This window comes from Haliotis rubra, unplaced genomic scaffold, assembly GCF_003918875.1.
Source record: "Haliotis rubra isolate DU_JTF1 unplaced genomic scaffold, ASM391887v1 Scf383, whole genome shotgun sequence".
Taxonomy (NCBI): Eukaryota; Metazoa; Mollusca; class Gastropoda; order Lepetellida; family Haliotidae; genus Haliotis; species Haliotis rubra.
Window position 1 is genome coordinate 884047 of NW_025767061.1, and position 15056 is coordinate 899102.

Sequence of the window (15056 nt, forward strand, 5' to 3'; positions counted from 1 at the left end):
TTTGATATGTGATAATCAAGAACTTCGATTCTCCTGTTTCAACACTACATATCCTTCGTTAGCTGGCTATTTGGGACACTAAGTGCACTCCAATCTTCTGATTGGAGGGTGAGTTATACTTCAGCACCAGCGTCTCCTAGCAACGGCCTATTATAGCTTTTGAAGAAAAAGTACGTACATACGAGCAGTAAGATATGATTAGTGGGCATAGCAGGTGAGACTTCTTTTGCCACGTGCTTAGTTTGACAGATTGTTTACCATCCTCGTAAAGTGGTTTTACGTGCATTGTGCATCATAATGAATTACAATGGTTCAGATTCCAAAAGCATCAACTAGACCATCCCTCGGGATATTACAGAGGAGAAGAAATAACACAACATGGTTTTTGCATTGATGGAGAGTTCGGAATAACTTTCGGAGTACCGTTGTCACGATACCGTTCTTCTATAGGGTGAGAGGGGGATCGTTTTGCTGTCTACGTTAAGCCGCCGACAAACATTCTTGAATGTGTGTTTTTGGATAGGCCGATAGTCGTCACAAATTTGTTATCAGACTGCAAATTTCTTGATAAGATGGGTTTCTATACAGATTGCTGTGCCCATATGGCAGTTTCCGCCTGTATGCATTATGTTGTGATCCGCGGAACCTTGTTATTCCGTAGTAACACGGATAAAGTGTTTGCTAGGAAAGCGGAATGTTGATGGTTCCTGACCGCGTCATAAAACATTATGTATGTGAGACGTTACTTGATGGTACCCTGCCTCGAGTTTGGCGTTATCGGGATACAACAAGAACTTGTATGCTTAGAGTCAGTGTACTTTGTCATGATCAAAGTGAAATATCCATGATAAACGTCATGTCGGTAGCATTATACAACCGGCTCGCCTGTTACATGCCCACACCCTGTTACATGCCCACAGCCACACAGGTGCATGTCGCTTTATAAAGGCCATATTATTGAACGCAAGTAAAAACACATTTTCCACCTCAAATCGTGGTTCAGATCTTTTACAGCTAGTCAAATGCGTCATTACAAAGAATATCCAGTCTTGACTCAACTCAAAAACAGCGTGCAGGGCCAAAACTGTATGAATGGAATACCTGAAATCATCGACACCAGGTGTTCGCGAAAAAGGTAAGCCCGGGGCATGTCCTGCCCTTCCGGTAGCACCCTCCTTCCAGACAATTTGCATAAGAAACATGGTATTTACAGTCCGATGCCGCACAACAGTACACAGATACAACGGCCTTCGGGTAATTGCTTTCATGAACGTTTCCATATAGAGTCTGTACCCATATTTGTTTCTCCAGTTACTGTTAATTCACTTGATTTTCATCCAAATAAACAGCGAAGAACTGTTCATGTACACGAGTGCATGAAACAACTTTATAATATTGAAATGCCATTGATAAGTCAACTTTACATCACTGTTATGGTTATATGAATAGTGAGTTAAAATGTAAAGTCACATCGGCAGTATTTCAGCCATATCGTGTCTAAGAAAGTTGTACAATTTATAAATGAATAAAAAAAAGTTAGCTAATATACTTACCTGTCTGCAAAGGACAGAAAAACAGCTAGATTATCAAAGAAATACATTTAAAACTAGTAATCAAATCTAAAATATTTCAACTATAAATGACAATACAATATAAAAACAGGCTATAGTTTGCCAACAACTGAAGCTAGATCACCATACTAGGGACCATGGGGACTTGCAGTACATTTGCTTCCTGCATGGACACAAGCTGGATTTACACCATTCCTTCACCCGTTAGACAATCTATCCATAAATTATAATAACATATATTCTACAGTTAAAGACAGTGGTATGTATAAAATTGACTTTGAAAGTTTTGGGACTTACGTACCCTCTCAAGAGGGCTTATATGAAGAGAGTAAAATGCAGTCGAACTTTAACAATATACACAAATAAAACAAATACCTTCACGAATATAAACGTAAATGTATCTGTGCTGAATTTGTACACCGGGAAGAGAAATGTCTGCGATCATCTGCATAAACACAACGCAACCATTTCCCAAATTGTTAGAATTCTGATACTGTATGATCCCGATTGTGCCATGAGCCTGTTTATGTACTCACACTGAGACTGGTGTGTTCATCTTGACCATCGGTGGCTTCGTCACAAACACATGCACAGGCAAGTTTAGCATCATTTCGAGCAAACACGAGAACATAGTACACATTAATTCCTAGCGACATTAGTTTTGTGAGTCCTCTTCCACAGGTTTTCGATAACATATCTCGAAGTGTCACTGAGTCCTTGTACTTTGATAAAACAACATTAATTTAAACAAGCGACGAATTAAATATCCGGAAACAGACTTTAGCCGCAGTTTTGTTGCCATTTGATGTCCGGATGGAAACTGGCAGATCTAATCGATAGCCATGTAAGTTTTTTCTCTAACCTTTTCTTTATTACACTCAGTGAGTTACATAATTAAAGTACATTCAAAATAAGATACAGTGTCAGTCGGAACAGAGAAAATCCAAGCTGATGAATCGGCTCTTATATCAAGATAAACACTGACATTGGTAGTAACAGCTGACCAAACATATAGAGACGGCAATAGAGGTGAACGCTAATATATGGGCAAAATAGTTAAGGCATGTTTTGTAGTACATTCCATTTTCTGTTGAATAGACTGATTCTATCATTTTTAATAGCAATGTATTTTTCTACTGTGAAGACATCTTTTAGGGTAACTTTAAAAGAATTAATGCATGGTTTAACCCTTTGATGTTCATTACAAATATATGTCGTTTGGCCAGAATGATCACATGAGTTAATAAACTATCAACACAAGTAGAAAAAAGAATGTCAGTAATTTCAATATGTTTTCCGACTATTTTATTAACATAGCTGTTAAAATCGTCCCAGAAGGATTTGACATATGGACATTTTATGGACATTTTATGTACACATGGTCGATATTTTCGCCTTCTGTCCCACAGAAAGCACACAAATATCGGAATCAACCACTTTCATTTTTGATAGTTCTTGTTTGGTATAAATTATTCTATGCAAGAATTTGTAGTGAAATTCTAATAGTTTTCTATCACTTATGGCTTTTCTATATCTTGAAAAAATACATTTCCAGTCAATAGATGTATCAACTTCTCTTTCCCATTTATTACAAACGTTCGGGAAGCTGGTAGCTGAGATGAGTTTATCATAGAGAAGTCTAGATCCTTTACGGGGATTATTAATATCGTTCCAAGTGCATACAGTTTTAATGTGAACAAAATTTATTGCAGTCTTGTTCTCCATACATTTGGGATGTTAAGTAATAAACGATTGTATTCAAGTATGGTACCCTTTATATTGAATGATGCTTTTGGGTTTATGAATGGAATTAATCCGTTTTCATCACAGAGATCTTTTACATACACTATACCTTTGTTAAACCAGTTTTTTATAATAAAGTTAGAGTCACGAAAGTGGTGGTTTAACCACAGCAGTTGCATTAAAATGTCGTTGATATCCTCAGTATTAATAGAATGGATCTTTACATATTTACTCCACGCCTTTAGAACATCATTCCAGAAGGGGTTTTTAATTTTCAAGTAAAACGGGATATTTGCACCGAAATGGAAGATATAGTCTAATCTAAAACCGGAGAGGTCATATTGTTTCTGTTTAGAGATGTATCTTTTTAGACATGAAATTTTAAGTGATTCAATGAATGTTTTAATATCAATCATTCTTAGACCTCCATCTTCATATTTCCGCATAAGATTGATTCGTTTTATTTTGTCCTTTTTTGTCGTTCCATATAAACTTGAAAATGAGAGTGTTCAATTCTGCGATAAAATCGGGTGGTGGGTTTGGAAGGGAGGTAAAAATATGAACTATGGTTGATAAGGCCAACGTTTTAATTACGGTAATTTTGCCAATCAAAGTCAAATTACCTTTACGCCATTTTGAAAGAATTTTTTGATGTTGTCTAGTCTTTTACTTGTGTTGATGACCCACAGGTTTTGCAAAGAAGCGTTCAGTGTTATTCCCAATACGTCGAAGTTTCCTACATGCCAGTCTAGATTAAGGTCGAGGGTTAGTTTTATCTTACTTCCAGCGATTGATCCAAGCCATACTGCCTTAGTTTTATCAACGTTTATTTTCAGTCCAGACATTATAAAAGCTTGATAGAGTATCTATTGCTTCCTTAAAGGAGAATACGAACGAAAACAAAACTTTTGATATATTGTAAAGGATATTCTAAAAGTCACATTCCGTGATTAAAATTGAACAAAAAGTTTGTAAACTAGCAATAAAAAACAAAAAAAACGTAGTCGTATTTCCGCCTATTACGGAAACACCCGACAGTTAATGAGCAGAGGGGGACATGACGTCATAAGTGCCTGTTACTGATGGCTTCCTCTTTGATTTTACCTCACAACTTAAGAGTGTCCGTGGATTCTGAAGCAGTAAAAGATGTTCCTGATGTCATTTCTGAATGGATGTTAGACCGTATCAATACGATCCGATTTTACATCTTGCAAGACAATCTTCCACTGAAGATGAAGAAGAAGAATCAAGCGAAACGGAGGCACCGCTTGAGGTCAAAATAAATTTAAAAATAGACCATATCATTTAACAAGATTACTATTTGTCAGCAAAATGTCATACAGTTCCAGCCAGCAAACTCTCCCCTATACATATATGACCAGTCACTAAGAATTATTTAAAAAGAAATGTGATTACATTTCATTTTGTGTCAAATGGCTGACTGTAGGGTGTCTGGGATTTAAAAACAAAATAATTATGCTTCAGACGAGGGAAAATAAAAATTATCTGCTTCAAATATTACACTGGAATTATTTTGTTGAAAAAAATTAGGATCCTTGTTCTCATTAATAACGTTTCAAGTCTCGATACAAGATCCCAGCCTGGTCGAGCAGAGATAATATTCGCGACGTAGATAAGTTATTCTCCGAAAACTGGTCAATTATAAAATACTAGTCAGGACAACGTATGTTTCCCCATTGTTTGGTTATGGAAAAAGTTATGGTACTCGGTAATAGCCTTAAAATGACATCCTGTCAGCCAATGAGAATACAGAACAATTTTCACGGCACACACTACTGACAAATAGCGAGTCTGATGCCGACGTGCGTAATTGGACAAAATGGAAAACAATGAAAGCCACAAGTACTTCATGATTTGCCGTTGTATTCGGCAATGTTTCGAGTTGACTGCATCATTTAGGTTTCCAAACCGAAAAGAACGTTATAGCGAAACATTTTCAAGCTCATGTGAAATCTCTTATTGATTTTGATAATATATATCTCATGTGTACCAGTCGAACTGCCCCAGCTACAAAATGCCCCAGCAAATTTGGTCATTCATTCTAATTTGTTCAAATTTATTTATAATGATTGAATATATGCCGTAAATGCATAGTTTTTGACAACTTATTATGATATTATGTTCTTCATATAAAGGTTATTAGGAAGTAATATTTCTGATAAATGTTTCATCAGTAAACTCATAACTATATATATACTTATATATGAAGAACATAATATCAAAGTTGACAAAACTATGCATTTATGGACTATATTTATTCATTTAAAATAAATTGGGGCATTTTGACTACCACAATTTGACCAAATTTGCTGGGTCATTTTGTAGCGGGGGCAATTCGACTGGCAATTGGACTTGATTTAATTTATGTTAAAAATACCACTGACAGTAAGTTGTTACAGGGTATGATGGAGTATAATTAATGAATCTCGTGGTTACTTTTTCCTTCTTCAGCCTAGCTTGGGGATGTCAATACCCCATGCGTGCATGTCTCTTTCATATGCGTCCGACTCGGAATGATCGGCGCATTTCTCCTACCGAAATCTGTCATTTCACTTGGAAAACGGAAGGAATGGTGGTTCTTTCCCATGTTCGATGATGCCGTGCATCCCCAGGCAACGCAATACACCATCGTACCATTTAAAAAAACGACAGAAACAACACGATTTGTACTACTGTAGCGATTGGTCTTTGGCAATATGGCGGACTCAAGGCACATTTTACGTCACGAGCGGAAAGGTCACGTGGGTTCCAGCGAAATATGCATAATGGCCGAAGCTGAGATTTACAGAAACTGTTTTCGCGATTAAAACATAATTATACATAAGTTTTAATTGAAAATTTTCTGATGACTTTATCTTTCACCCATCAAATTATTGCAGTTCACTCGTATTCTCCTTTAAGAGAGGTCTCTGATCCATCTAAAAATAATTCTGTATCATCTGCATATTGACCTATAATGTATTCGATATCATTTAAGGTGACACCTTTTATTTCGACATTATTACGAATCATAACCCCTAGTATTTCTGCAACGAACAAAAACAAATACGGTGAAATTGGGTCTCCTTGTCTGCAACCTCTTTCATTTTGGAACAAAGTAGATAAATGTCCCTTTTGTACAATACAAGAAGTTGCATTTGACATGAGGATACTTACCCATTTCTGTAATTTGTTCCCAAAGCCAAATTTATTCAGGACCATCATAATAAACACTTTGGAAACCGTGTCAAATGCTTTTTCAAAATCAATCAGTATTAATAAAGCTTTTATATTTAATCTCTTAGTTTCAAACATAATATCGTAGAGAAGTCTTATGTTATCTGATATGCATCGTCCTGGAATAAAACCCGTTTGATTTTCATTGATGAGTATATTTAATGTCTTCTTTAGCCTATTTGTGATACAAGTGCTAACGATTTGTATAGAACGTTTAAGAGAGAAATAGGTCGCCAGTTCTTAAGGAATCTTCGGTCTTTGTTAAATTTAGGGATACAAGTGATCACTCCTCTATTCATTGTTGTACTAAGAAAATTGTTATTCCCTAATTGAATATTTCCTTAATATAAAGGAGAACCCATGTTTTGATATCTTTCCAAAAAAACTTGAAAAATTCTAAAGGAAAACCGTCTAGGCCCGGACTCTTATTATTTTTCATTGACTTTATGGCAACAGCAATTTCATTTATGGTTATGTCTGCATCTAATTCCTCGGAGAAATCTTTATCTAAACATGGTGTAACAAGATGGAAAAATACCCTTTTGCTTTTTGGGTTTACTTCACATGCCGCTTTATAAAGATTTTCGTAGAATAATTTCGGTTCTTTAATTCTTTAATGCTTCTCCATCAGTTATTTCTATGCCATGATCGTTTACGACCGTGTTAATGAGTTTATTAGCATAGTTTCTATTTTCTAAGAGGCAGAAGTAATTTGTCGGTTTCTCGCCTTCTTCGTACCATTGGATTCTATTTCGTACTTGGGTTCCTCTTATTTCTTCTTCTTTTAATTTTTCGAGTTCAATTTTGGTCTCGGATAGTTAAGCAAAGGTCAGTTCTCTGGCATTTTGAAAATCGTTTCTTATTTCGTCTTCTAAAATGGCAATACTCTCTTCTAAACGCTTAATATTTTTTGTCTGTCTTTCTTCAGGAACGAAGCAAACGATATAGATTTTCCTCTGACTTTCATTAAAAATGTTTCTAAAAACAGTTGATCACTGATTGTGAGATTAATATTTTTTCATCATTGATATCTCTTATCTCCGCGGCTGTGTATTTAGTGTCTGCGTATTCAAGTTTCGTTTTCTCCTATAAGTCTGACTCTACTTCAATGTAATCTTCGTTTCTTAATAAAGAGGTATTCAATTTCCAATATCCACGGCCCATTTCTTTGTTTTTACATGTAGACAACGAAAGGGTAATAGCGGAATGGTCTGATTCATAGCCCGGTTGGATAGTGGCTTTTGAAGTAATGTTAAATAAGTTTTCTGTAATTAAGAAAAAGTCCAGTCTAGCCTGTTGTCGTGGATTTCTTTTCAACCAAGTGTATTCTTTAAATCTGGGTTTAGTTCTCTCCAAGCATCCATAAGATTCAATTCTTCAATTTTGTCTAATACTATGTTAGGGGCTTGAGGGTTGTTAGTGTGCTTATAATTTTCAAGGTCTATTGATGGATCAAGTACAAGATTCCAGTCGCTGCATATTGCAGCGGACTGACTGACTGAGTTTGCTTTTACGCCGCTTTTAGCAATATTCCAGCAATATCACGACGGGGGACACCAGATTGGGCTTCACTCATTGTACCCATGTGGGGATTCGAACCCGGGTCTTCGGCGTGACGAGCCAACGCTTTAACCACTAGGCTACCCCGCCGCCCACTAATACTGACACCAACATAGACGCCAGTGTAGCAATATAATGAAGTCACGTGTTAGGGACGTGCACACTGTCTGTCCACGCGTTGATATGCTATCTCTGCTAAGGAAGGTGCGTGCGTACACGTGCTCTCGCGTCAACGATAGAGGTTACAGGGTACAGCTACTTTTATATATTGGTTAATGTTAACTCGTCTGGAGTCAACTACAGCAATGAAATGATGTGAAGTAGTTCAACAACATTTTGCCTTTTCGGAGGTTAATAACGAATATTTTGATAGGAATAAGACAGCACAGAGTTGGATAATAAAAAATGCTGGGACGACTTATGTGATGGATCGTCCAGGTTATAGCATCAATCGAGATGTAAACAAATGTTCAATGTACAGGCACATCGGTTTATTGATTGTCAAATCTGACCCATGGAGATCCCGGTTTCTTTGGACCCCGTGTCTCCAGTAGAACCTCCGTAGCAACCACCCTGACCCGTGTCCGGATTCCAGAGTTCTGTCTGAGAGAAGCAGCTTTTCTACTCAAGATAGCTCGTTTCTATTTCAAGAAAGGGGGTAGGTCAGTCTGGATGTTGATACCTGGTTGTCTGAGTAGTTTTCTGGCGTCAAAGACAGCTTCACGATCGGGCATATAAGTAAACGTTGCAATGATACTGCGTGGAGCGTCTGGTTTGTGCTTCTTCTGATACTCTGATACTGGGAGTCTGTGAACTACCTTGAAAAATATGTCGTCTGCTCTTTGCTCAGAAAAGTTTAGTTTGGTGAACAAAAACTCACGCAGAATCTTCACTGTGTTCTCCTGGGGAGCTTCCGGAATTCCGTAAAAGAGCAAATTAGGGCGTCGGTCATGTATATCCTTCAGAATGTACTGTCGCTCAAGTTGAACTCGTTGTTCCTTTTCGGAGGCCAGTTCATCCTGTAGATTTTAAATGATAGAATCTTGGTTACTTTTTTCGAACTCAATTGCACTCACTTTTGTCTTCAAGTCCTTTAGATCATTTTTCACAGAGTCTATTGAGTCTTGCAGTTCACATTTAGTGGGTTTGATGAGATCTGCTAGCCTCTTCTCTGATGCAAGGACGATGTCCTCGAGTCCAGAAATTGTTCGAGTGACACGCGTCTCCGCCATTGCTCGTCAGTAGGATGTAGACACTTCGTCAAAAGTATAAATTCCAACTTGATGATGGTGCAATACTTCAGAAAAAGCAACTTTAAGCACTCGGGATTCGTAGGTATGTTGCTTTATCACAGTTGAATCATCACATTAGTAGATGTTGAGGGATTCATCCACGGGTAAGCGAGAGCCAGGAAAACACGTCTACCCGTAAGCCATGCGCAACCGGAAGTCGATAGCCATGTAAATTGGTCCAAATCAGGTAGATGAAAGGTCGCATCATATAGCGTGTAATATGTATCTTCATATGGCACATATTACATTTAGTATCAGGCAGGTTAAAGATCATACAATAAAGGCTAAAATACGATAGGTCAGGCTGGCATTTGATTCTGAAATGACGACTCATGTATGTTGTTGAAATTTGATGGATCTGTATCCGAAGTATATCTGGACCTAAAACTGGTTAAAGACACAAGAAACGATCCACAGTAATACTGCTGTACCAACCCATACACATTGTATGGATCCACGGTCGATCATTATGTTTACCACACCCAGGGGGAGTGATGTTTTATTTTATTTACACTGAACACATGTGAGGCACATGTGGAACTGAATGCATATTGTACACGAAAAATTGATGACATCCTTGGAAACAGATAGACTTAGTATTTGAAAACATATACATATAAACGAGGCAAGATTGGAAAGAATTAATTTGGTCTGGATCCACTTGCACAAAGCGACGTTAGTTCTACGATGATCGTAAGCTTATGTTAAAGTATGAGAGTTACGACCGTTACGACCGTCGTGGACAGTGCTAAGTCTATCGCCTTGTCACGCCGACCCGGGTTCGAATCCCCATTGAGTGACCCTGGTGTCCCCGCCGTGATATTGCTGGAATATTGCACGCGGCGTACCAAAACATATCTTCCTGTAACGTATCAACACATATCTTCATGTAACGTAGCGTGCAAATAGGCAAGTATGTGCATTGGATGGGACTTGACAATGAACGTAAATTCGAGTTCATGATATCAGAGCGCACTAGCTCCAAGCTGGAGAAGTGAAACAGGTAGTAGGCACTTAATCTACGATCATGACAGTGTAATTATCAGCAACATGGCATCACATAGCGCCTTACATTTACATGCTACACAGACCTTTTCACATATGATCATTGGTATGAGTACATGGATAGCTTACCATACTTGCATCGAAACAAAGAAAAAGCTTGTACATGCATGTGCCAATTTCCATGTTTATTGCCTCTTCCAGTATTAGCTGTCCATCTTCAATAACTGATAGTGATGTTACTTTCTTGGCGCAATTTATGTTTTATTGACATTGCGTACGTTTACACGCTGAACTGTTAGCCCAACGGCAGGCAGTTGGAATTGTCAGTCTCCAGAGGTCTCCGGCCGGAGTGTTGTCACGGGTAATACAAAACAATAACAGTATGGTCAGGTTGTACATTAGTTGGATGGTAACGATGCGGGATTCTGATTGAATCGGGTGGCCACATGTTGTCTTGGAATAACTGTACCAATTGGATATGGGATAGATTGCTTTTGTGAGATGGATGCCATTGTTTCTTTTGTATTCAACCAAGGACGTTAATGTGCATAATATCCCGTCACTGCTGGTGTCGCTGCCCGATATCTTGCAAAATGTGATACTAACCTATGTTAACTATTAGCAAGGTAGACAACCTGTGCTTTGCATAAAGGGATATAAATAAAACGAAAATATAGCATAACACATGCATCGCCTTCTAGTGTTTGAGCTTTCTTGCTTTTCATGTCACCTAAAAATAATCTTTCCTAAAGAAAACCACTCTCCACTTCCCGATCAAAGGAGTGCCAGTGGTACATGTCCTTTGAGGCCTCAAATAAGAACTGACATTGAGCTGTTTGGAGAAATAGAACATAAAGCGGAAAAAACGACTTCATATTTTGCCGTGTTTACCCCCATGTATTACATGGACACCTTAAGCGACGAGGCAGCAACATTTAACACATGGCAACAGATGCTGGAAAAAGTCGTTGTCGGGTTTAATTAGTTGATCGATACTCTGAACCTGCTCTCGGGAACTTCGCAATGATTTGACAAATAGCTGTCTAATTTTCAGGACGCCATGTTTTACGATAGCTTTCGCTTAAATGCAGTGTTACCAGAAATAGCCTGAAAATATTGATCTTTTATTCTTTCAGAACCCAGAACCCATATCATTATCAGAAGAACAGATATCTGGTAAGTGTTGTAGTTTGAAGGTACATTTATGTTCTTTTTCATTACATTTAAATGTTTGGCTTCCTTTTAAAACCGAGATGACATCGAAAATATTCACCCGATAATGATTTGTCTTCACGATAAGCATCGCCTTAAGCAGTGATGTTAGGACCTTGGCAATGACGTAAATGCCATAGCTGCTGTCACATTACCCAGCTAATGTCATAATAGAATGTGTCGCTCTTGCAAGTTTCTTATTTAATTTTAAATTCCAGTTACATGACCATTGGTGGAAACTACATATGCCAGTTCAGCTACATACAGAATTATTATATATTTATCTGTGATGTATGGCTGATGTTTCGTTTTAGATCACTGTAGATATAGCCTTTCTGTTTATTCGATTAGCTTACACAGACACGCTCGTGCTCACCCCGTGCTGGAGAGTCCTTGTTTTCTCTCCTTCATGACTCGCGCCAGGCTAGCTAATCACGCGTTCACATTTCTTCACAAATGTTCAATTGACATCTGATTCTGCGTCGACTTTAACTAGTTACCGTCAAACACCGTTGTGTTGAGGTGACACCAACCAATGTAAATACTCTGCTTTATCAAAGATTCGACTGGACCGACAAATGATGAAGTAAAGGGAACACGCAATGACAAACCTTTTGCTTCGAGACAACCGTATGTTCGACGCATCAAAATTCGACACAAGTCTGGGTATATCTGTTTGATAATTGGATGCATTTACTCGACTGCACCCATTACAGCTTACAGAGAACCTTCTTATTGCATAAGACCAATACAAGCCAAGTACGTATGTGTGTGTGTTTGTTTGTGTGTGTTCGTGAGTGTTCGTGAGTGTTCGTGTGTGTGCGTAGGTATGTATAGGTATGATATTTTCACACAAATACATTAATCCGACATATTTCTCTGCAACCCCAAGTGTCGGATTAACGAGAGTTGACTGTATGTGTGTATGTTGGTAGGAAATATGTATGTATGTATGTATGTATGTATGTATGTATGTATGTGTGTATGTGTGTGTGTGTGTGTGTGTGTGTGTATGTATGTGTGTGTGTATGTGTGTGTGTGTGTGTGTGTAGGTAGTATGTATGTGTGTGTGTACGAAGGCTGATTGATAAGTTCAGAGCCCCATATAGAAGAAATTATTAATTCTAGCGAAATGTTTCGTTGTGGACATTGCATGAAGTCAAAGTATAGCCACATGAGTCAAATGCCAAGTACTACTGCTTGTCAGTAAGTATTTCCGAACGGAGTACATTCCATTATCACACTAACTATGAATCGAAGTACCAGCTCGCATGGTTTCAAACTACCGACATTTGATAAAAACAAAGGCCCAACATATCTCGTGTACAAAGAACAATCAAAGCTGTGGAAGCATTTGACATTTACACAACCCTAGAAGGTAAAATTTGTCCCATCAGTGTGAAGGGTTACTGCTTCCCTGTGCCGGGATACCATGATCGTGGTGTCCGTATTCGATAAAAGCCCCGGCAATAGACGGAACATATTATGCTGGCCTTTTGAGTCAAATTGCGAGATGGAATTAAGAGTATGAGACTTGGAAGACTGGCAAGCACCAGCAATTTGCCATGCCGTGTCTTTGAAATCTTTCATCTCTGAACATGTTCTTCCATAAGACTCAGGACGGAAGCCATTTCTACTCGAATAATGACGCCATAACAGCTGTTGAGGACGTTGTGGAAAGCGAAGAGAACAAAACTGGGGAAAATCCCTCATTGATATTGAAAAAGTGTATCGGTTTGGAAGGAGATTATTTTGAAAAAAATACAAAAAAGTCGTTTTTCTATGTGAGGATTCCAATTTATCAATAAACCATCGTATGTGTGATAACCATGTAAATTGTAATTCTTCAGAGTGGATTTATGCCTTAAATACACGAGGATTCCGTTTTCATATTGGACATAGTACCTCATACGCATCGTGAGAGTCGACATGCATGGGGTGATGAGGTTTGATGATCAGCGGTACACTAAAAGCCAAGATCTAAGTGAAATACAAATGCGAATATATTCCCGAAATACTTCTTCACAAATATGTGAAGCTCGTGTATTGTATTCCTATCTAGAATTTCAGTCATTGCAATCCGTCCTATCAGACCACCCAATTGTCTTAAACGTACGTATATATATATGCATATATTCATATTTATAATGTTGATAAATCGTGATTGCGTTTCTAAATGTGTTACGTTCCATGTTCCCGAAATACTTCTTCACAAATATCTGAAGCTCATGCATTGTATTCCCATTCAGAATTTCAGTCATTGCAATCCGTCCTATCAGACCACCCAATTGTTTTAAACGTATGTATATATATGTGTGTAGATGCACATTTAAAATGTTGATAAATGGTGATTGCGTTTCTAAATATGTTACGTTCCATGTTTCACTTAAGAAATCAGTGGTAAAGTGTTTAACCCAATTACTTCCCCCTGCATTGAGACGCAGGAACCACATCTAAAATATGCAAGCCAGCAGTTATTTATCTTAAAAAATGCTTTAAAAGTCAACCGTTTCTTTCTTAGGACTACAACAGGACTTTCCAAAGGCAACTGCACTGGCGCCTAAACTACATAATATATCTTGGAATACATGCGTGTCAAGGGTTGAGGGTTGTTGGATAAGAAGACGCATTCAGTGTAAGCCTATCCCTGGCATAGAGGGTCAAGCAATGATTGGACATTATTGACACATGCGGTCAGTCCCCTAATACTCAGTGTTCTGACGGCTAATGGTGGTTTCACCGTCCCTCCCACGTTAAACTGTGACTGACATGTCGGATATGACTGAAATAGTGTTCAAAATGGTCTTTAACTCACCATCGGAATGCATAATTGAATATAACCAAGAAATGAATGTGTAAACGAGTAAGCACTGAGTTTCTTGTTCTGCTTTTAGGTTTATTCTACCCATCACAACGTGAACACGACTCTTGGCTCCAAACATTGTGCAATTGTGGAGAATTGACCCCAGGGTCTTCAAATGGACATTTCAACTCTTTAACCACTATTGTATCTCGACCTGTTAACTGATCCATGCTGACCTGAATTTCTTTGGTGTTGTCTTATCTTTCGTTATGAATGAGTGGCTATGAATTCTATTCAAAGAAAAGCAATTGTATTTTGCTCTTCCCTTAAACAAATTATCAGCCGATGAGACCTTCAACTTTTTCCTCCCCCTTTTAGTAAATATAAATGAACCACGCATGCATTTGGCTATCGACGAAGAATCATGCACAGAAAGAGTTAAACACAACAGGTATTCATGTGCTATTCTTGTCCATTGCTGATTAAATGGAATCCGTTGAGTGTCATATCTGTGGAATGCATACCGAGCTATCCCGGAAGGCGCCTTTTTCTTTATTACAAATTAGATTTGGTTTGCGTTTATGTATTTGACATTTATTTCTTAACCTGATCGTTTCGAAACGAGTCCTGTGG

The 15056-nt window shown here is 38.1% G+C and overlaps 1 protein-coding gene across 1 annotated transcript in view; it reads left to right on the forward strand.

Annotated features, from left to right (window-relative positions):
* LOC124286455 (calmodulin-A-like) overlaps positions 1–15056 on the forward strand; it is a 54480-nt gene that overhangs the window by 11060 nt on the left and 28364 nt on the right. Inside the window, exon 2 of the mRNA XM_046722832.1 lies at positions 11545–11584. Within this exon, the coding sequence (XP_046578788.1) occupies positions 11545–11584 (40 nt within the window). The remainder of the gene's footprint in view (positions 1–11544; positions 11585–15056) is intronic.